General features: G+C 44.3%; 1 protein-coding gene across 1 annotated transcript in view; it reads left to right on the top strand.

The window, feature by feature from the left end:
* Positions 1–21,188, top strand: part of LOC137332980 (MORC family CW-type zinc finger protein 4-like) — a 118,480-nt gene that overhangs the window by 72,509 nt on the left and 24,783 nt on the right. Inside the window, exons 10-13 of the mRNA XM_067997043.1 lie at positions 10,736–10,843; positions 11,590–11,718; positions 12,316–12,393; positions 15,922–15,976. Of these exons, the coding sequence (XP_067853144.1) occupies positions 10,736–10,843; positions 11,590–11,718; positions 12,316–12,393; positions 15,922–15,976 (370 nt within the window). The remainder of the gene's footprint in view (positions 1–10,735; positions 10,844–11,589; positions 11,719–12,315; positions 12,394–15,921; positions 15,977–21,188) is intronic.

The raw sequence follows: 21,188 nt of genomic DNA, 5'->3' as shown, positions 1-21,188 counted from the left end.
CCTATGCCGGCTCTTTGAAAGAGCTATCCATAAAGTCCCATTCCCCTGCTCTTTCCCCATAGCCCTGTAAATTTCCTGCCTTCAAGTATTTAACCAATTTCCTCTTGAAAGTTACTATTGAATCTGCTTTCAGGCAGCGCATTCCAGATCATTACAACTCGATGCGTTTAAAAAAAAAAGTTTCCTCATGTCGCCTCTGGCTCATCCCTTTCCAGTGTTATAAAAGTTTCTTTAATCAATACTGCCACTCACCCACCACCACCTGCCCTCCTTTCTTTCCTTCCCTATCTTTCCTGAACAACTTGTAGCCGGGAATATTAGGTACCCAGTCCTCCCCTTTGAGCAAGGTTTCTGTTATTGCCATTATATCATAGTCCCGTGTGGCGACTTGACCCTGCAGCTCACCAACCTTATTTACCACGCTACGTGTATTTACACACATGCATTCCAAACTCATCTTAAACTGCCTTGCATTTGCCCCCTGTCTGATCCCTCCTATTTCTGAACTATTCTTTAGTCTAGTTTTATTTGTCTCTCCCAATCCTCTGTGCACCTTGTTTCTCCTCTCTAATTTTTCATCCTGGTGCCCATCTCCCTGCCAAATTAGTTTAATCCATCCCCCACAGGACTAGTTAACCTCTGCACGAGGACATTGGTCCCAGCTCTATTGCGATGCAACCTGTCCATCTTGAACAGATCCCTCCTGCCCCAGAACTGGTCCCAGTGCCTCAGGAATCTGAAGCCCTCCCCCCTGCACCATTTCTCCAGTCAAGCATTAATCTGTCTTATCCTACTATTCCTATACTCACTAGCGCGTGGCACTTGGAGTAATCCAGAGATTACTACCTTTTGAGGTCCTGTTTTTTAACTTCCTTCTTAGCTCCTGAAACTCTAACTGCAGGACCTCACCCCTTTTCCTTCCTATATCATTGGTGCCCACACGGCACACGACTTCTGGCTGTTCCCCCTCCCCCCTCAAATTGTTCTGCACCCTCTCAGTGATATCCTTTAGCCTGGCACCAGGGAAGCGACTCACGTCAGCAGCTGCAGAAACATACATCTATCCCCCTGTCTATCAAATCCCCCATAGCAACTGCATTTCTTGTGTCTCTCTGTGCAGCCAAGTCTCCCACGGTGCCATAGATTTGCTCCTGACTGCACTCCCCCGAGGTGTCAACACCCTCACTGGTATTCAAAGGTGAATACCGGTTTGTGAGTGTCACATTACCAGGGTATTTCTGCACTGCCTGCCTGTTCCTCCTAGTCTGGTGGTCACCCACGCCCTCTCTGCCTAAACACTGTCGCTGCGAGGTGACCAACTTCTGAAACGTGCTTTCCATGAAACTCTCAGCTTCATTGGCGGCATTTCCTGCACACATGGCTTTCCAGGACACACAAAGTGTTCTGGAGTTCCTACATGACACAGAATGTGCATGCGACGGGCCCCAGCTTTCCTGCCATGTTAGCTACAGTTATTTAAACTGTTTCTTTAGCTATAAGGCAATTTACTGTTTAGCTAACACCAAACACTAACCAATCACTAAAGACACTAATCACGAAGAGCAATAACCACTAAAAACACTAATCATTAAACTAAATACTTACTGACTTACCGTCAGCGCTCCTCCACGTGCTGTGACGTTACTTTTTGACTTTTTCTTGATTTTTTTGATTCTGCTCTCATGATGCTCCCTCAGTTTCATAGCTCTCTTTATTCTCAACGGGTTTCCTGCTCTGTTCTCTCCCAGGTCAGTTTCATAGTTCTCTTTATACTCAACGGGTTTCCTGCTCTGTTCTCTCCCAGGTCAGTGTCATAGCTCTCTTTATACTCAACGGGTTTCCTGGTGATGAAGAAAGTATTGGCCTTTGCTGTGATTCCCCTACAGTCAAATAACTGGGAGGGAAGAAGATAACAATTCTCATTTTTCTGATTTGTCTTGGTGTTGAGCTTTTCTGTTGCTACCATCTGTCTAGTGCTCTGCACGAGGTGGTTTGGCACAAAAAGGTTTTAAACCCCTTTGAATTTGAAAAACCTGTGTTGGGCGTTGACCTGGTTGTTGGACAGGAACTTTAGCAACAAAGGATATCCTGCTCTGGCTGCCCACAAGCATTACTTTGGGCAGATAGATAAATTTATCAAATACTGTTCAGACTTGTCTGGGCAAGATAGACTTTAACCGTCATGTGCTCGATAGAGGTGGAGACTTAGCAAGAACTTGTGCTCTTTCTACGGATAGATTTTGTATCACACAAGAAGTTTGTAACAGTGTGGTTGCAGAGTGCCAATTATGTGGAATGCTAATGTGGTTGTCACAAATAACTTGTCTCAATGTACTGATGCTCTGTTAATAAAGCTTACGTAGGCAGTTTATTAAAATAATAAAGGAAAAATTGTTAACTACAGATCACCCATACCCTCAAATTATGGATCTGGTTCTGGTTCCCCCCACTCCAATGGCTGGACTATCTAGTGTGCAAATGAGACATTCAGACCAGGAAGGTCCAAACTTCTATTCCCAGTTTGTGCTAAGTTAGTTAATCTTAGCCGGAACAACAATAAGATGTTACAATTAGGCTCAATGCCCCTGGGATAGGTAAGAGAAAAGTCAGCCAGGCTTCCAACTCCTGATCACAATCCAATGACTTCTGCTGCTGTGTGATAAAAGTGTTGGGCTGGGATCTTAATGACCCCCATGTAGGAGAAGATGCAAAAAAGATTTACAAGGATGATACCAGAATTGAGAGGATATCCTTATCAGGAAAGACTGAATAGGCTGGGGCTCTTTTCTCTAGAAAAAAGAAGGCTTGAGGGGTGACCTGATAGAGGTCTTTAAGATAATGGTAGGGTAGATGTAGAGAAAATGTTTCCACTTGTTGGGGAGTCCAAAACTGGAGGCCATAAATATAAAATAGTTGCTAATAAATCCAATAGGGAATTCAGGAGAAACTTCTTTAACCAAAGAGTGGTAAAAATGTGGAACACGCTACCATAAGGAGTGTTTGAGGCAAATAGCATAGATGCATTTAAGGGGAAGCTAGGTAAGCACAGGAGGGAGAAAGGAATAGAAGGGTATCCTGATAGGGTTAGGTGAAGTAGGGAGGGAGGAGGCTGGTGTGGAGCATAAATGCTGGCATAGACCATTTGGGCCGGATGGCCTGTTTCTGTGCTGTAGTCTCTATGTAACATCCAATTGTTTCTTAAATGATTGCAGGGTTTTTGTCTCCACCTCTTTATCCATAAATTGATCACTCTTTGTGTGAAGAGGAATTTCCCGGTATCTGTCCTAAAATTACCTAGTTTGAATCCGTGGCCCCCAGTCCTACTCTCCCAGTTTAATTTAAAGTAATATTCCAGATTAACTTTTTCTATACCCTTAACAATCTTACATGTCTCTATAAGATCACCTCTCCAATGCCTCCTTTCTAGGCTGAAAAGCCCAAGTTTCTCCAATCTTTTCTCATAACTCACACCCCTGATGCTGGGGATCAGGCTTTTAGTTCTTCTCTGCACCACCTCCAGTGCTTGAGTGCCTCTTATTTCTTGGCGACCAGAACTGGATATAAAATTCAAGGTGCAGTCTTACCAGAGCAGTATAAAATGTTATTATTACCTCATCCGACCTATATTCTACTGTAGTTCAACATCCTGTTGGTTTTATTGATTGCTGCTCTGCATTGGTTGGACATGTTCAGTGTTGAGTCTACCAAGACTCCGAGGTCTTTTTCAGCTTTACCCTTAGTTATTTCAACACCATTCATGAATTACATGTGTCATCTTTTCCTTCTTATGTATGACATTTTACACTTGTCTGCATTAAAGTCCATCTGCCGTTGTTCTGCCCACTTAAATATTTTGTCCAACTCAATTGGTAATTTCTGAGCTTTCTCCTTCGATTTCACTACCCCTGCTAGTTTGGTAAAATCTGCAAATTTGACCAATTAGCATTGATTTTATAAATCCAGGTCATCTATGTAAAGTAGAAATAGTAGTAGTCTCCACACCGAGCCCTTAGGTACTCCATTCAGTCCTTCCTCCACTCTGACATAGCTCCTCTAACGAGTACTAATTGTTTTCTATCCTTCAGCCAGTTTCATATCCATTCCCAGGGTTTACTCTGATTCACCACAGCTTTGAGTTCAATTAATGGTCTTTCATGTGGAAATTTATCTGAAACTTTTTAGAAGTTAAGATACACCACATTATAGAGCCTACCACAGGATGGAGTCTGTGGCAAAGGAGCAAAGTTTGTAGTGAGAGCTGAAGATGATGGCTTCAGTCTTCCCAATGTTGAGTTGGAGGAAATTATGTCTCATCCAAAATTGATGCAATCTGACAGCACAGAGTCAGCCGAGAGATTGAGAGAGATGTTGGTGAGGGAAAGCTGGGTGTTGCATATGAATGTGTGTCTGCAGATGGTGTCACCAAGGACAGCTTGTAGATAAGGAAGAGGAGGCGGCAAGGCTAGGTCCTTAATGGACCATACACATTGCAGGATTATACTACACTGCACAAATTGAAAATCTCAGGTGATCAATGGTAATAAAACCAGTATCATTCTATCCTAGGTCTTTAAAGCTGTAGAACTCATTACCTCCCTCAATTTTCAAGCCGTTAAAATCGAAGCTTGACATCACCTGCCCACTACTTCCTGATTTACTTTGTCTTCCCTTTTACTAACTTCAATCTTGGTAGCGTCCTGCACTATAGGATTTGTTTTTCATTGTGGTTTTTCAATTCAGAAACGTTTTTAAGACTTGCTTTAAGCTAGACATAGACCAGCAGAAGGAAGTATTAAGGATATAGTAGAATTTGCTAAGTTATAACTTGCATCTTGGGAATTAAACACTGTGCCGCTTAATTTGCAACTCCCTGATTTACCTTTTACATAGGAACAGGAGTAGGCCATTCAGCCCCTCGTGCCTGCTCCGCCATTTGATAAGATCATGGCTGATCTGTGATCTAACTCCATATACCTGCCTTTGGCCCATATCCCTTAATACCTTTGGTTGCCAAAAAGCTATCTATCTCAGATTTAAATTTAGCAATTGAGCGAGTATCAATTGCCATTTGCGGAAGAGAGTTCCAAACACAGACCCACAGCAATGTGGTTGATTCTTAATTGCCCTCTGAAATGGCCTAGTAAGCCACTTAGTTGTAAAATCTCGCTACGAAAAGTCATAATAAGAATAAAACCGGACGGACCACCCGGCATCGGACCACTAGGCACCGGACACGACAACGGCAAAACACCAAGCCCAGTCGACCCTGCAAGGTCCTCCTTACTAACATCTGGGGACTTGTGCCAAAATTGGGAGAGCTGTCCCACAGACTAGTCAAGCAACAGCCTGACATAGCCATACTCACAGAATCATATCTTTCAGCCAACGTCCCAGACTCTTCCATCACCATCCCTGGGTATGTCCTGTCCCACCGGCAGGACAGACCCACCAGAAGTGGCGGTACAGTGATATACAGTCAGGAGGGAGTGGCCCTGGGAGTCCTCAACATTGACTCTGGACCCCATGAAATCTCATGGCATCAGGTCAAACATGGGCAAGGAAACCTCCTGCTGATTACCACCTACCGTCCTCCCTCAGCTGATGAATCAGTCCTCCTCCATGTTGAACACCACTTGGAGGAAGCACTGAGGGTAGCAAGGGCACAAAATGTACTCTGGGTGGGGGACTTCAATGTCCATCACCAAGAGTGGCTCGGTAGCACCACTACTGACCGAGCTGGCCGAGTCCTGAAGGATATAGCTGCTAGACTGGGCCTGCGGCAGGTGGTGAGCGAACCAACACGAGGGAAAAACTTACTTGACCTCGTCCTCACCAATCTACCTGTCGCAAATGCATCTGTCCATGACAGTATTGGTAGGAGTGACCACCGCATAGTCCTCGTGGACATGAAATCCCGTCTTCGCACTGAGGACACCATCCAACGTGTTGTGTGGCACTACCACCGTGCTAAATGGGATAGATTCAGAACAGATCTAGCAGCTCAAAACTGGGCATCCATGAGGCGCTGTGGGCCATCAGCAGCAGCAGAATTGTATTCCAGCACAATCTGTAACCTCATGGCCCGGCATATTCCTCACTCTACCATTACCAACAAGCCAGGGGATCAACCCTGGTTCAATGAGGAGTGTAAAAGAGCATGCCAGGAGCAGCACCAGGCGTACCTAAAAATGAGGTGCCAACCTGGTGAAGCTACAACTCAGGACTACATGCATGCTAAACAGCGGAAGCAACATGCTATAGACAGAGCTAAGCGATTCCACAACCAACGGATCAGATCAAAGCTCTGCAGTCCTGCCACATCCAGTCGTGAATGGTGGTGGACAATTAAACAACTAACGGGAGGAGGAGGCTCTGCAAACATCCCCATTCTCAATGATGGCGGAGTCCAGCACGTGAGTGCAAAAGACAAGGCTGAAGCGTTTGCAACCATCTTCAGCCAGAAGTGCCGAGTGGATAATCCATCTCAGCCTCCTCCCGATATCCCCACCATCACGGAAGCCAGTCTTCGGCCAATTCGATTCACTCCACGTGATATCAAGAAACGGCTGAGTGCACTGGATACAGCAAAGGCTATGGGCCCCGACAACATCCCGGCTGCAGTGCTGAAGACTTGTGCTCCAGAACTAGCTGCGCCTCTAGCCCAGCTGTTCCAGTACAGCTACAACACTGGCATCCACCCGACAATGTGGAAAATTGCCCAGGTATGTCCTGTCCACAAAAAGCAGGACAAATCCAATCCGGCCAATTACCGCCCCATCAGTCTACTCTCAATCATCAGCAAAGTGATGGAAGGTGTCGTCGACAGTGCTATCAAGCGGCACTTACTCACCAATAACCTGCTCACCGATGCTCAGTTTGGGTTCCGCCAGGACCACTCGGCTCCAGACCTCATTACAGCCTTGGTCCAAACATGGACAAAAGAGCTGAATTCCAGAGGTGAGGTGAGGTGAGAGTGACTGCCCTTGACATCAAGGCAGCATTTGACCGAGTGTGGCACCAAGGAGCCCTAGTAAAATTGAAGTCAATGGGAATCAGGGGGAAAACTCTCCAGTGGCTGGAGTCATACCTGGCACAAAGGAAGATGGTAGTGGTTGTTGGAGGCCAGTCATCTCAGCCCCAGGGCATTGCTGCAGGAGTTCCTCAGGGCAGTGTCCTTGGCCCAGCCATCTTCAGCTGCTTCATCAATGACCTTCCCTCCATCATAAGGTCAGAAATGGGGATGTTCGCTGATGACTGCACAGTGTTCAGTTCCATTCGCAACCCCTCAGATAATGAAGCAGTCCGAGCCTGCATGCAGCAAGACCTGGACAACATCCAGGCTTGGGCTCATAAGCGGCAAGTAACATTCGCGCCAGATAAGTGCCAGGCAATGACCATCTCCAACAAGAGAGAGTCTAACCACCTCCCCTTGACATTCAACGGCATTACCATCGCCGAATCCCCCACCATCAACATCCTGGGGGTCACCATTGACCAGAAACTTAACTGGACCAGCCATATAAATACTGTGGCTACGAGAGCAGGTCAGAGGCTGGGTATTCTGCGGCGAGTGACTCACCTCCTGACTCCCCAAAGCCTTTCCACCATCTACAAGGCACAAGTCAGGAGTGTGATGGAATACTCTCCACTTGCCTGGATGAGTGCAGCTCCAACAACACTCAAGAAGCTCGACACCATCCAAGATAAAGCAGCCCGCTTGATTGGCACCCCATCCACCACCCTAAACATTCACTCCCTTCACCACCGGCGCACTGTGGCTGCAGTGTGCACCATCCACAGGATGCACTGCAGCAACTCGCCAAGGCTTCTTCGACAGCACCTCCCAAACCCGCGACCTCTACCACCTAGAAGGACAAGGGCAGCAGGCGCATGGGAACAACACCACCTGCACGTTCCCCTCCAAGTCACACACCATCCTGACTTGGAAATGTATCGCCGTTCCTTCATTGTCGCTGGGTCAAAATCCTGGAACTCCCTTCCTAACAGCATTGTGGGAGAACCGTCACCACACGGACTGCAGCGGTTCAAGAAGGCGGCTCACCACCACCTTCTCGAGGGCAATTAGGGATGGGCAATAAATGCCGGCCTTGCCAAAGACGCCCACATCCCGTGAACGAATAAAAAAATTTTAAAGAAAAGTTCTACCATCCTTTGTGTGTAGAAATGTTTTCTAATCTCACTCCTGAAAGGTCTGGCTCTAATTTTTAGACTGTGCCCCCTATTCCAAGAATCCCCAACCAGCGGAAATAGTTTCTCTCTATCCACCCTATCTGTTCCCCTTAATATCTTATAAACTTCGATCAGATCACCCCTTAACCTTCGAAACTCCAGAGAATACAACCCCAATTTGTGTAATCTCTCCTCATAACTTAACCCTTGAAGTCCTGGTATCATTCTAGTAAACCTACGCTGCACTCCCTCCAAGGCCAGTATGTCCTTCCGAAGGTGCAGTGCCCAGAACTGCTCACAGTCCTCCAGGTGCAGTCTAACCAGGGTTTTGTATACCTGCAGCATAACTTCTGCCCCCTTGTGCTCTAGTCCTCTAGATATTAAGGCCAGCATTCCATTTGCCTTCTTGATTATTTTCTGCACCTGTTCATGACACTTCAATGATCTATGTACCTGAACCCCTAAGTCCCTTTGGACATCCACTGTTTTTAACTTTTTACCATTTAGAAAGTACCCTGTTCTTTCCTTTTTTGATCCAAAGTGGATAACCTCACATTTGTCTACATTGAATTCCATTTGCCAAAGTTTTGCCCATTCACCTAATCTATCAATATCCCTTTGTAATTTTATGTTTTCATCTCCACTGCTTACAATGCCACCAATCTTTGTGTCATCGGCAAACTTAGATATGAGACTTTCTATGCCTTCATCTAAGTCGTTAATAAATATTGTGAATAATTGAGGCCCCAAGACAGATCCCTGCGGGACTCCACTAGTCACATCCTGCCACTGTGAGTACCTACCCATTATCCCTACGCTCTGTCGCTTTTCGCTCAGCCAGCTTCCCAACCAAGTCCGTACTTTTCCCTCGATTCCATGGGCTTCTATCTTAGCTAACAGTCTCTTATGTGGGACCTTTCTCTCCTAATCTTTTCAACCTTGGTAGTGTCTTACACCATGGATCTTAACCCTTCCCTTGGTTACCCAGTTGAAAAAAATCATGACATGCAAACTGTAGCTAATGCGTGTGGTATAAATGCTGAGAAATGGCAGCATTTTTGTTGGAATAAAAACAGAAAATGCTGGAAACATTGAGGTCAAGCAGCATCTGTAGAGAGGGGAAGGTGGGGTTAACGTTTCAAGTTGATGACCTCTCTTCAGAACCTTTAAATGAAAGAAGTGATAATGGTGTGATAAAAGGAGGCAATAATGAGAGAAATTAGAGAAATAAAAGATGTATCCGAGAGGATATGTAAATGGTTATAGCAGAATACGAAAGGGAAGCATGGGAAATCTGGCAAAGTGAAGAAAGCTCCAGTGACCCAGGAGTATGGTGGAAGACACTAGGGGTCCAGACAACGTCGCCGGCCATGTACCAATAGGGGATTCCCCATCCCAAGCACAGCCTACAACCTCCCCCATTCCCAGAAGTGCTGGTACATCCATCCTACATTACCAGCACCTGCTGTCCAAGAGACAGTGGGTGCTGTGGTTAAGTTATGAAGTTGTTGAAGTCAATGTTAAGACGAGAGGGCTGTAAAGTACCTAGTAGAATGATACAGTGCTGTTCCTCGAGCTTGCAGTCAGTTCTGATGAAAAAAAGGTCATTGACCTGAAACGTTGACCCTACATTCCTGTCTCCACAGATGCAGCTGAGTGCTGACCTGCTGAGTGTTTCCAGCATTTTCTGTTTTTATGTCCGATTTCCAGCATCTGTAGTATTTTGCTTTTTGTAGCATTTTTGCTGGGTCTAACAGGGTTTTATGTATAGAATTGAAAGAGGTGTTTGTTTCCACAGAGATGAAGTGGTACCTGCTGGTGTCCTAAAACATACAGAAACACAATGTCCAATGGACCACCAGAATTTATCACACTATATGATGTTTCTAGAAAAAATTAACACAATACCCTAATCCCACTAGATGTCTGAGGTGCACGTTGCTAAATTTAGTATTGTATTGATGAATCATGACAGCGACCTATAGTGGCTGAAAATAGATACTGCCTGTGAAGGTCAGAGTCCACCAAATCATATTTTTTCCAACTTTCTGCACTCGTCTCCTGAAGATGTTGCAATACGATTATTCTGGTGGTAAGAGCACTCGAGTACTTTGCCTAAGTGGCCATTCTTCACGAGTGAGTTTCGGCACTGAGGAGGTAAATCTCTGGGGGAAGTCCTCCTGCTTGTCTGCTGTCATTTCGGTGGAATAGCCGCGAATACCCTAGAAAAACCGCTTGCCATTTACACTGTTTTTCTGGGGTTTGCGCTGAAGTTGCAGTGGACAAGCAGGAGAACCCCCGCAGAAATTCACCCCCTGAGCATCCACAGACTACTCAACCGTGGAGGGCATCATAAAAGAGCCTGCCTTCACCTGGCGTCCAGAGACTTTTTTTAATCCCTGAAGAATTTAATTGGAGTAGGAATTTTTCTGTCATGAAACAGTAGCTTCTTCTGAAAATTGTGTCTGCATGCTGTCAATAGTACTGTATAATGTTTTTTTTTTAATAGTTCTGTATCCTAAAACCTAAGCTTATTGTTTTTCAGATTGACAGTGCAGGCATTGGGGCAGAAGCTGAATGATTACTGGAAAGAAAAGAAAACCAAGAAAAGCCAGGAGGAAGCAGATAGCACAGAGATGGTAGAAGAACCAAGGTGAGAGATTCCTGGAGACAGTTCCTTTTCTAAGGCTACTTTGAATAAACTTTTAGCTTCCTGTGTGTCCTTTCCTAATGGCCTCCCATCCTATCCTTATGACCCCCACCAACCCTAACCCAAATAAATAACATCACTGTCATTAGAAAACATTTTGCAGTCACCAGTCTCAATAGTGATACATGTTTCAATCAGTAGATCCAAATAATTTCAGATTTTCCTCAAGAGTTTTAAATTATGTACTCTGGAGTTGTAATTTAATCTTTTTTAGAATTATTTTTTGTTGTTTCCTAGCAGAGGTTTTCTACTCTTACACAATTTTTGCAGACTATTGGACTGTGAAGTGCATCACAAAAATGTCTTGTCACAGCTCTGGGGACCTAGTAGAAAATCCTTTAAAACAGATGATGGTAACCTTCAACATTCTAATAGGCATCAACAGGCAGTAATGTTGAATGAATGATATCAGAAAGTAGTGCAACCAAACCTGTTACCACAATTAATTTTTCAGTTTGCATGTATAATCAATAAATCATTAGTAAGTTGTTGCCTTGAGGATTATAAAAATAATTAAAGTCTACAATGCCTTTGAACGTTCTATTGCAGTCACAATCACTTCTGTAACACTTGGGACAGTGGCTTTTGATCCTATCTGCATTCAGTATTTGAATATTAATATGTTTACTGTAAGGACCATTTGAAAAAGTACATTTACTCATATTTTATTGTGTTGCTTTCCCATTTAGAACTGCCCCTGACCAAGCTTGGGTTCAGTGCGAGACGTGCATGAAATGGCGCAAGTTACCACCAGAAGTTGACCCAGAGTCACTACCAGAAAACTGGTACTGTAACATGAACCCTGACCCCAAGTTCAGGTAAGAAGGAATCAGAGCATGCAGACATAAATCTCTTACATCCAATTGGTTAAATTATTGCTTTTATAAATAAATAGGATTACAGGGGAAAAATCATGTACTACTAATTGTCTTTCTGCTCTCACTCAAGTTTTAAACAAGGCAGTAACGCTGACGCTCTGGCCTCCTTAACTTTTACAAGAGCCTGTCGCTAGGTGGCCGAAGCACTCACATGTTTCAGGCGTTGGGCCCTTTAATAGGCAAATCGGGGTCCTATGACGTACATAGTTTTTCTGTCAATGCAGCCGAAAAGGCCCCAAAAATGTAAGTTTTAAATTACTTTTGTGGGGCAGGAGGAGCAGGCGTTCTGCTGCCCTGGGCTTCTCCTCTGCAATTACGAACCGTCCCCCCACCCCCCGGACTTGCCTTGCGCCCGATATTGCACCAGCCTGAAGTTGGCAAGTTGCATAAGTTTGCCAGGCCTCAAATGGCTCCAGCCTCTGGAATGATGGGCAACTGGCGCACTCTGCCAGTTGGCCTCCCGAAAGTTAAAATCTACCCTAGCAGGTAATGAATATAGCCACAAAATCCTAACATTTGGACTTGTTGTAATTTTAGGGACTGCTCTATACCAGAGGAGCCTGAGGAAAGCGATGATGAGATTACACCCAGTTATGAAAAAACATTTAAAAAACAGTTAAGTATCATTGTTAGCACTGTTTCGTTTGCTGACATTTTTTAATTGGTTTCTAATCCTTCTGGTTGTGGTTTACAAAATCACAAATTGGCTGTAAGGCAGAAAACAATGCCCAATTGTAGTTCTAGGAAAAAAGGTACAACCCTCCCTCTTTAAAAGGGGTCCAGACTAATGTTGGCACTTTAATGAGTGATGCAATGGAATGCTGGGGTGTGTGTTTATATCCTCGAGCTCCCCTTCACACACCACTGAGTTCCCACTCTCAACTTCATCACCAAGAAGAAACCAAGTGAGGCACTGATCAAACATCATGCAGTTCACCATGTGGGGGAGGGAGGAAAAGCCCGTAAAAGTCATTTCTTAGGTGCTTATGTGCATCTTTTGACAGGTATTTCAGAGGCCTGAGAGCTAAGGTGGAATAGATTGCAATTGCCCTCTTCAAATAATTCCAATTGCTGATCTATTTGCCAATTTTTCCTTCCATTCACTCTGGGTTCAGTGTATCTGCCATTTAAAACTTTACATACCTCAATGAGATCATCCCTTAACCTCTTTAGAATGCAGAGATTAAACTTCACAAAGTTTTCCTCATAGCTCTTCCCCTTTATACTTGGAATAATTCTAGTTGCCCTTCTCTGCATTCTTTCTGATGCATGCAGTGCCCTCCACTGTCACTCTAGAAATGTGGTGCCCAGAATTGCACACGATAGGGATGATTCTGCTGAGACTAACAATGGTGGGGAACGCATCTCAAAGAAACACAGGCACATAGCCCATGATTTCCATTCATTAAAATCTTAGGGCTAGGGAGAGAAAAAAAACAGTCACTGTTCCTACTCCAGATTGCTGTCTAATGACTCCTTCTGGAAAGTGTCTCTATATGTCTGTGTGGACAGGTTTTGGGTTGGATGTGATGATCTCCACAGTTGAACAGCCTACTGACACTCACTGCTTAGGTTCTCACTTGTGTGGGGTACCAAAGGGTTATGAACACCCATGGAAATATATCCCATCACAAGTCAGTTTCTTCAGAGGAGAAGGAAACAAAAGAGGAGGAAAATGAATCCTCTAAGTTTGAGTTAACGTTCTTAACCCCCCCCCCCATTACTGAACCTCACACACATTCCCCGGCCAAGGCAGCAGGTGAATGTTAGCCACTGAGAAATCCCTGAGAAGAGCACAGGCTGACTTGCCCTCTTTAATTCATTTGTTTTTCATTCCTCAGACAGTTGTGTCTGTGACCAGGATACACAAGTGCAATTTTGCACCATACAATTCCTTTCTTAAGAGATTGAAATACATAGAAATTACAATATGGAAACAGGCTGTTTGGCCTGACCAGCCCATGTTGATGCTTATCCTCAACACGAACGGTAGTCCTATCTGCCTGCCCTATTCCTTTATCCCTTTATGTTTGACCTGTCTGCAGCCTTTGACATGATTGACCACATTATCTACTCCATCATCCAGCTGGGTGGGACTGCGCTCACTTGGTTCCATTCTTATCTATCCAATCATAGCCAGAGAATCACCTGCAGTGGCTTCTCTTCCCGTTCCCGCACCGTTACCTCTGGAATCCCCCTCCTATTTCTCATCTATATGCTGCTCCTCGGCTACATCATCCGAAAACACAACATCAGGATCCACGTGTACGCTGACGACACCCAGCTCTACCTCACAACCACCTCCCCCGACCCCTCCACTTTCTCTCATTTGTCACGTTACTTGCCCGACATGAGCAAAAATTTCCTCCAACTAAATATTGGGGAGACCAAAGCCACTGTTTTTGGTTCCCACCGCAAACTCCATTCCCTAGCCACAGACTCCATCCCTCTCCCTGACCACTGTCTGAAGCTGAACCAGATCATTAGCAACCTTGGCGTCCTATTTGACTCTGAGTTGAGCTTCTGACCACATATCCGCTCCATCACCAAGATTGCCTACTTCCATCTCTGTAACATCGCCCATCTCCATCCCTGCTTCAGCTCATCTGCTGCTGAAACCTTCATCCATGCCTTTGTTACCTCCAAACTGGACTATTCCAATGGTCTCCTAGCTGGCCTCCCATTTTCCATCCTCCATAAAATTGAGCTCATCCAAAACTCTGCTGCCAGTATCCTAACTCGCATCAAGTCCCATTCTCCCATCACCCCTGTGCTCGCTGAACTACATCAGCTCCCAGAGCAGGAACGGCTCGGTTTTAAAATTCTCATCCTTGTTTACAAATCTCTCCATGGTCTCGCCCCTCCCTATCTCTGAAACCTCCTCCAGCCCTACAACCCTCTGAGATCTCTGCGCTCCTCCAATTCTTGCCTCTTGCACATCACCGATTTTAATCGCTCCACCATTGGCGGCTGTACCTTCAGCTGCCTAGGCCCTAAGTTCTGGAATTCCCTCCATAAACCTCTCTGCCTCTCTACCTCTCCTCCTTTAAGACGCTCCTTAAAACCTACCAAGCTTTTGGTCACCAGTCCTAATATCTCCTTATGTGGCTTGATATAAAATTTTGTTTGAAAACGCACCTGTGAAGCACCTTGAAACGTTTTACTACGTTAAAGGTGCTATATAAATGCAAGTTGTTGTTGTCAGATTCTGGCATTTTAGTCCTCCTTTAGCTTAACTCACTTATTTAATACTTTCCTTTTATTTATTATAATATCTTGCATTTAACCAATTCAGGATTTACCTCTTTCTCAATGTCCTTATCCTTTGTAAATACTGTCTATGAATGAACAAAGCAATTAACTATAGTGTGGCTTAGCTTTCTAGTTGCCTTCAGGTATATTTACAGTATATATAGATACAAACATACAAAAATGTCAGGCGGGAAAAGACCAGCTGGTCCATTATGCCTGCACCACACCCATGATGCCTGGAGATAATAGATTCTTCCACGTAAGTGCACTGCCCAGTGTGGAACTGAGCCATACAGATTAGGAAGTTTCTAAGTTTGATCCCTGGTCTGTGCTGAGATGATCGATTTCAGCTGGGGTGCTAGCAGAGGTACTACAATTAGCTTCAGTTTCCCTGTGCTAAGGTGGGGGAAAGTCAGCCAGGGTCTCTGTCCCTGATTGCTATCCACACACAGCCTTGCTGAAAAGGATATGTGTGTGCATCTGTGTTAAGGAATGATCAAATGTAAGGAGTCTTACAACAACAGCTGTTGGACTATAACCTGGTGTTGTAAGACTCCTTACATTTGTCCAGCCCAGTCCATCACCGGCATCTCCACATCAAGGAATGATCAAGCATGGCTTTGATGTTCCCCACAGTTGAATAGCCTGCTGGCATTCACTGTCCAAGCTCACACATAAAGAAAGACCACTTCACCACCAGAAGACAGCTGGTGCAAGTGGCTTCAGGAGAGGAGGAGAAAAAATTAGAAAGGGAAACAAATGAAGTGAGCCTTCCAGCACCTGTCTCTTCAGCCTGTTCTTTACCTCCACTGTAGAAAGACCAAATAACCTCAGACATTTCAGTTAGTTACTTAATGCTTTTTCTCTTTCATATGCATTATTTTCTCTTAGCGATCAAAGTCTGGAGAGAAAGAGAAGGAAGTCTTTGGAAGAAGAGAGGCTAATGGTAAGGAATTGTATAGATAAAAAGTAATCTTTAATATAGCCCAGTATAGACATACCTTTAAGCTGTTATTGTATATATGTCATAGCCCAAACTACAACCCTTCACCAGGAGAAAAATAATTATTAACTCACGTAGGTCATACCCCAAGTTAACCTTTTGCTTTAAAAAGCATAGCCTATTTGTAAATCACAACGGTACACAGCCCTTCATGTAGAATGAGGAAAATGCACATAATTTTCAGAGTTAATTTAATCTAATTTGGAAGATTTAGATGTAGTTGATTCCTCTGGTGGTGCTATGCAGCATCAAAACTTACTTGTACAGATGTTTCTTGTGTAGCTCTTGACCAGGACTAATATAAGACATGGAATACGGCTTTGCCTCCTTCAGATTAAAGAAGGAAATTTTAAGTAACTCGAATAACATAAGTGTTATAGCGTTCTCAGTCCAGTTGGAAACTGCTGTGTACATTTGTTAAATTTCCTTGTTGTGTTTCTTACCATCATCACATGTACATCATATACAAATACTGGTGCCAGAATCCAGTGCTGCACCTTCACCCTCTCCAGTGAGAGAAAGCAAGAGAATGCTATTAGGAAGTGGAGCTACCCCAGCCTCCATAGCACAAGTGAAAAGATTTTCTTGACTGCTGATGTTTTAAAGTTGACTGAAGATCAGTTCATATGGAAGTGTTATTTTTTCCAATTTTTTGTCCCCATTTCTTTCATTGTCTATTGAAGGTGCTGACTCTTGTAGTACTTTTCCTCTGACGTTGATATCTCCCTGGTACCAAGCTCAAATTGCCATTCTTCATGTGTGAATCAGTCATGGAGTGCCATGAGGTTGTGGACACTGGTGGGCATCACAGCTAGGCATGATCCTATTATCACTCAGCGTCCGTACACTGGCACTTTTCAGCAGGGGTAATTGCATTACAATAAAAGACCTTGTAGCTCCCCAATGGCTCAATTGATATGTGCACTTTCCAGTGCTGAACTGACCTATATAGATCAGAAAGGTTCCTAGTTCAATCCCCGGTCTGTACTGAATTAGCTATCTTGGCCCGAGCAACAGTTGAGGTTCTGTGATTGGTTTCAGTACTCTTGTGCTAGGTAGTGGGGAAGCATTCAGCCTGGGCTTCTGCTCAGTGACTCTTACTGGAAAGTGTTTGTGTTCTTAGCTGTGATGCCTCTGTGATTAAATAGATTGACCCTCACTGCTCAGAGTTCCATAATAAGAATGGCCACTTGAGTGAGGTACTGGAGGAAGGTCATGAGTCACTATCTTCAGGAGAGAAATGGAGCTAACTGAATAGATGGGGGGGAGAAAAGAGTCCTTTTCTCACCATTCCACATTAGGATGACTTCACTAAACATTGCTACAGTTCAGAATGGTAAGGGACATACAGAAGATGTAATAAATTTGATGAGGCGTATGTCATACAGATAAATATGATAAGAGTACCATATGACACCTGCATCCTTGGGACCTTGCACAGTGTGCTAAGAATAGAACATGCAACAACAGACATTGTAACTACCCTGTGTCTATTTGCCACCAGCACTCCAACCCCTTGGGTCAGTGAACTTGAGCAAGTACGGAGATGTAACGTGTGTGTCTGGGTTGTAGTTGCTGCACACACTGCGGTAATGCTTCAATTTTCTCTAAAATGCAGAGCACCACTGCACATGCACAGGTACATAGTGCAATGCACACTTGCATGTATACAGTGCTGCTCCACATTTCAGGTGACACAGAAGTGGCCAACCTGTGTAGAAAAGGTAACCCTGGTGCTGCAAGTGAGTCACCGTTATCTGGTATCTCTCACTTGGGCAAGGCAGATATGTGTAATAGAAACATAACTCGTACTATACCTGACCTGGGAATGCTTGATGCTAACAATTAGGTGCCCATAGTAAGGTGTTCTGTTCCTAGAATTGCCAGCACCTTGAATGCAAAAATTTAAACTTAAAAACAATTTGTTGTATACCTTTCAATCAGAGATTAGAAAAGGAGAAAATAAATACAGTACACTTGGAGTTCTGCATTCTTAGTTTTTATTGATTTTTACTAAACCAAATCTTGATTTTCCCTCCATGCCATTCACTCTTTTGCTGATTTTTCACCAATTCCTATGGATGAAAACACATTATTTCCAGTTATTTTAGCATGATTTCAACTGCAAATGTTGCTTCTGAATTATCAAAAACTCATGCTTTCTCTTCCTGTGCTGCAATCCATTGTTGAGGAGGCCCAGACTAATACTTCTGCCTTCTAGAATCAGCTTGGCTGAGTTGGTATTACTCTCGACTGGGTTCAAGGCCCACTCCAGGACTTGAACATATAATCTAATCTGACGCTTCTTGCAATCCTAAAAGACTGCACCATTGTTGGAGCTGCTTTCCTTCAGATGAGTCATTAAATCAAGATGCTGTCTGTTTGTTCCAGTGGTTTAGGTGATGTAAAAGTTGCTATGGCACAATCAAAGAAGAGCGGAGTTATCCCCGTGTCCTGGACAACATTTATCTGCCTATCTGTTACAAATAATTTCTTCTTTGTTCTTGAGATATGGACAACACTAGAAAGGTTCCATTTATTGCCCATTCCTACCTGACCTGAGAAGGTGGTGGTGGGATACCTTCTTGAACTGCTGCAGTCCTGGTAATGATGATGCTTCTACAATGGTGTTAGGTCACAAATGCCAGGATTTTGACCCAGTTCAATTGAAGGAACAGTGATCTATGTCCAAGTAAAGATGGTGTGTGACTTGCAGGGGAACATAGAGGTGATGGTAATCCAATAACATTGTTACTCTTGTCCTTCTCGGTGATAGAGATCATGGGGTTGGGGGGTGTTAACAAAGTTATCTTGGGTAATTGTTGCAGTGCGTTCTTCAGATAGTACATACAGTAGCCACAGTATGCTGGTGATGGACTGGGTGGATATGGATTCCTAGGGCAAGGATGCTGATCAGACTGATTGCTCTGTCCTAGTTGGTGTAAAGTGTTGTTGTAGTTGCACTCATTCAGGCAAGTGGTGAGTGTTCCATCGCACTCCTGACTTGAATCTTGTATATGGTGCAGAAGCTTTGAGGTGTCAGGGTGTGAGCCACTCGTCACAGAGTACCCAGCTCCTGCCCTGCTCTCGTAGTTTCGGTATTGATATAGCTGGTCAGTGCTGGCCTCCAAGATGTTGATGGTGGGGTATTATTTGGTGGTGGTGCTGTTGAAGGTCAGGGGATGGTGATTGTGCTTTTTCTTGTTGGAAATGGTCATGATCTGGCACTTAATGTGGTGTAAATTTTACCTGCCGCTTGTTAACTCAAACCTGTCCAAGCTGACGTGGGCTCCTTCATTATCAGAGGAGTTGTGAATGGAGCTGAATATTGTGGAATAGTCAATGAAGAGCCCTATTCCTCTCCTTATGAAGGAAAATCATTTATGAAGTAGATGAAGACAGTTTGGCTGAGGACATTGTCCTGAGGAACTCCTGCAGTGATGTCCTGGGAATGTAATTATTGGTCCTTGACAACCATCTTCCTATGCATCAGATATGACTGCAGCCCCTGGAGGGTTTTCTTCCTGGCCCCCATTGACCATAGTTAAACTACAGCTTTTTGGTTGAATGCTGCTTTGATGTCAAGGGCAATTACTCTCACCTTTCCTGCCTTATTCAGCTCTTGCGTTCATGTCTGCATCAAGCCTATGATGAGTTCTGAAGCCGAATGGTCCTGACGGAACCCAAACGAAGTAGTGGTGAGCAAGTTTATGTAATTAGCTGCCGCTTCGTGACACTGTTGATGACTCCTTCCATTACTTTGTTGAAGATTGGGAAGAAGCTGATGTGAATGGGACATAACGGGGCAATTTTCCATATATTGAGGGACATGCCAGTCTCGTACCTGCACTGGAACAACTTGGATGGACGGCAGCTGGTTCTGATGTACAAGTATTAAGCACTACTATTGGAACATTGTCAGGGTCCATGCCTTCACTGTATCCAGTGCACTCAGCCACTTCTTAATGTCATATGGAGTGAACCAAATTGGCTGGACAGTGGCATCTATGATGTTGGAATTTCAGGAGAAGGTTGAGTAGGATCGTGCACTCATTACTTTTGGCTGAAGACCCTTGCATAAACTTCAACTTTATCTCTTGCACATACTGGGCTCCACCATGGTTGAGGATGAGGATGCTCCTCCTCCTGTTGGTTTCTTGACTTGATGTGGGACTTCTTGGCTCTGTCTATAACATGCTACTTTCAGTTGTGAGACACTCGTCGAGTCCGAGGTGCCATTAGTGGCGCCCGCCTTGCCATCTGTTGTCATTTCAGTAGATTGACACTTCATTCTAGGATGCTGCTCCAGACATATCCTTCTACACTCCCCATTGAATCAGGGTTGATCTCCTGGCTTGTTGGTGATGGAGAAGTCTGGGATGTGCCGAGCCATGAGGTTACAGATTTTGGTGGTATACAATTCTTCGGCTGCCGGTGGCCCACAGTGCTTCATGGTTGACTAGTTTTCGGCAACTAAATCTATCCTTAGTCTTGCCGTACAGTGCAACACTATATGATGGACTTTGTTTTTGTAGCGTATGTGTAGTAGTTGCTCCTACTAGTGCTATCCAGGACTAATGTGTCTACGACAGGTAGGTCGATGAGTTTCTTCGTCTTGTTGATTCCTTCACCACCTGACACAGATTTACCCTTGCAGCTATCTTCATCAGGACTTGGCTAGCTTGGTCAGTGGTGATACTACTGAGCCACTCTTGATGGGAATGGTAGCATAGTGGTTATGGTATTGAACTAACAACCCAGAGGTCATGAGTTCAAATCCTACTATGGCTGGTTGTGAAATTGAATTCAATAAATCTGATAATTTGTGGTAATTTTCAGATTGTCGTAAAAACTTAACTGGTTCACCAATGTCCTTTAGAGAAGGGAATTTGCTACCCCAACTCAGTCTGGTGTATATGTGATTCTAGTCTACTCTATGTAGTTTAGCAAGCCACTCAGTTGTATAATCACTGGGATGCAAAATAATTTTTAAAAATATTGCATGGATCTATTGGTAACAACCCAACCATTATATCAGGACAAGACTCAGGCAGTCTCAGCCCAGGCAACCCTGCCACGTCCCCCACACTAATGTCTGGGGACTGGTGCCCAAATTGGAAGAGGTGTCCCACAGACTAGGCGAGGAACAACTTGA

This window comes from Heptranchias perlo, chromosome 15 (genome assembly GCF_035084215.1).
Source record: "Heptranchias perlo isolate sHepPer1 chromosome 15, sHepPer1.hap1, whole genome shotgun sequence".
Classification (NCBI taxonomy): Eukaryota; Metazoa; Chordata; class Chondrichthyes; order Hexanchiformes; family Hexanchidae; genus Heptranchias; species Heptranchias perlo.
This window is presented reverse-complemented; position numbering and strand designations above follow the sequence as displayed.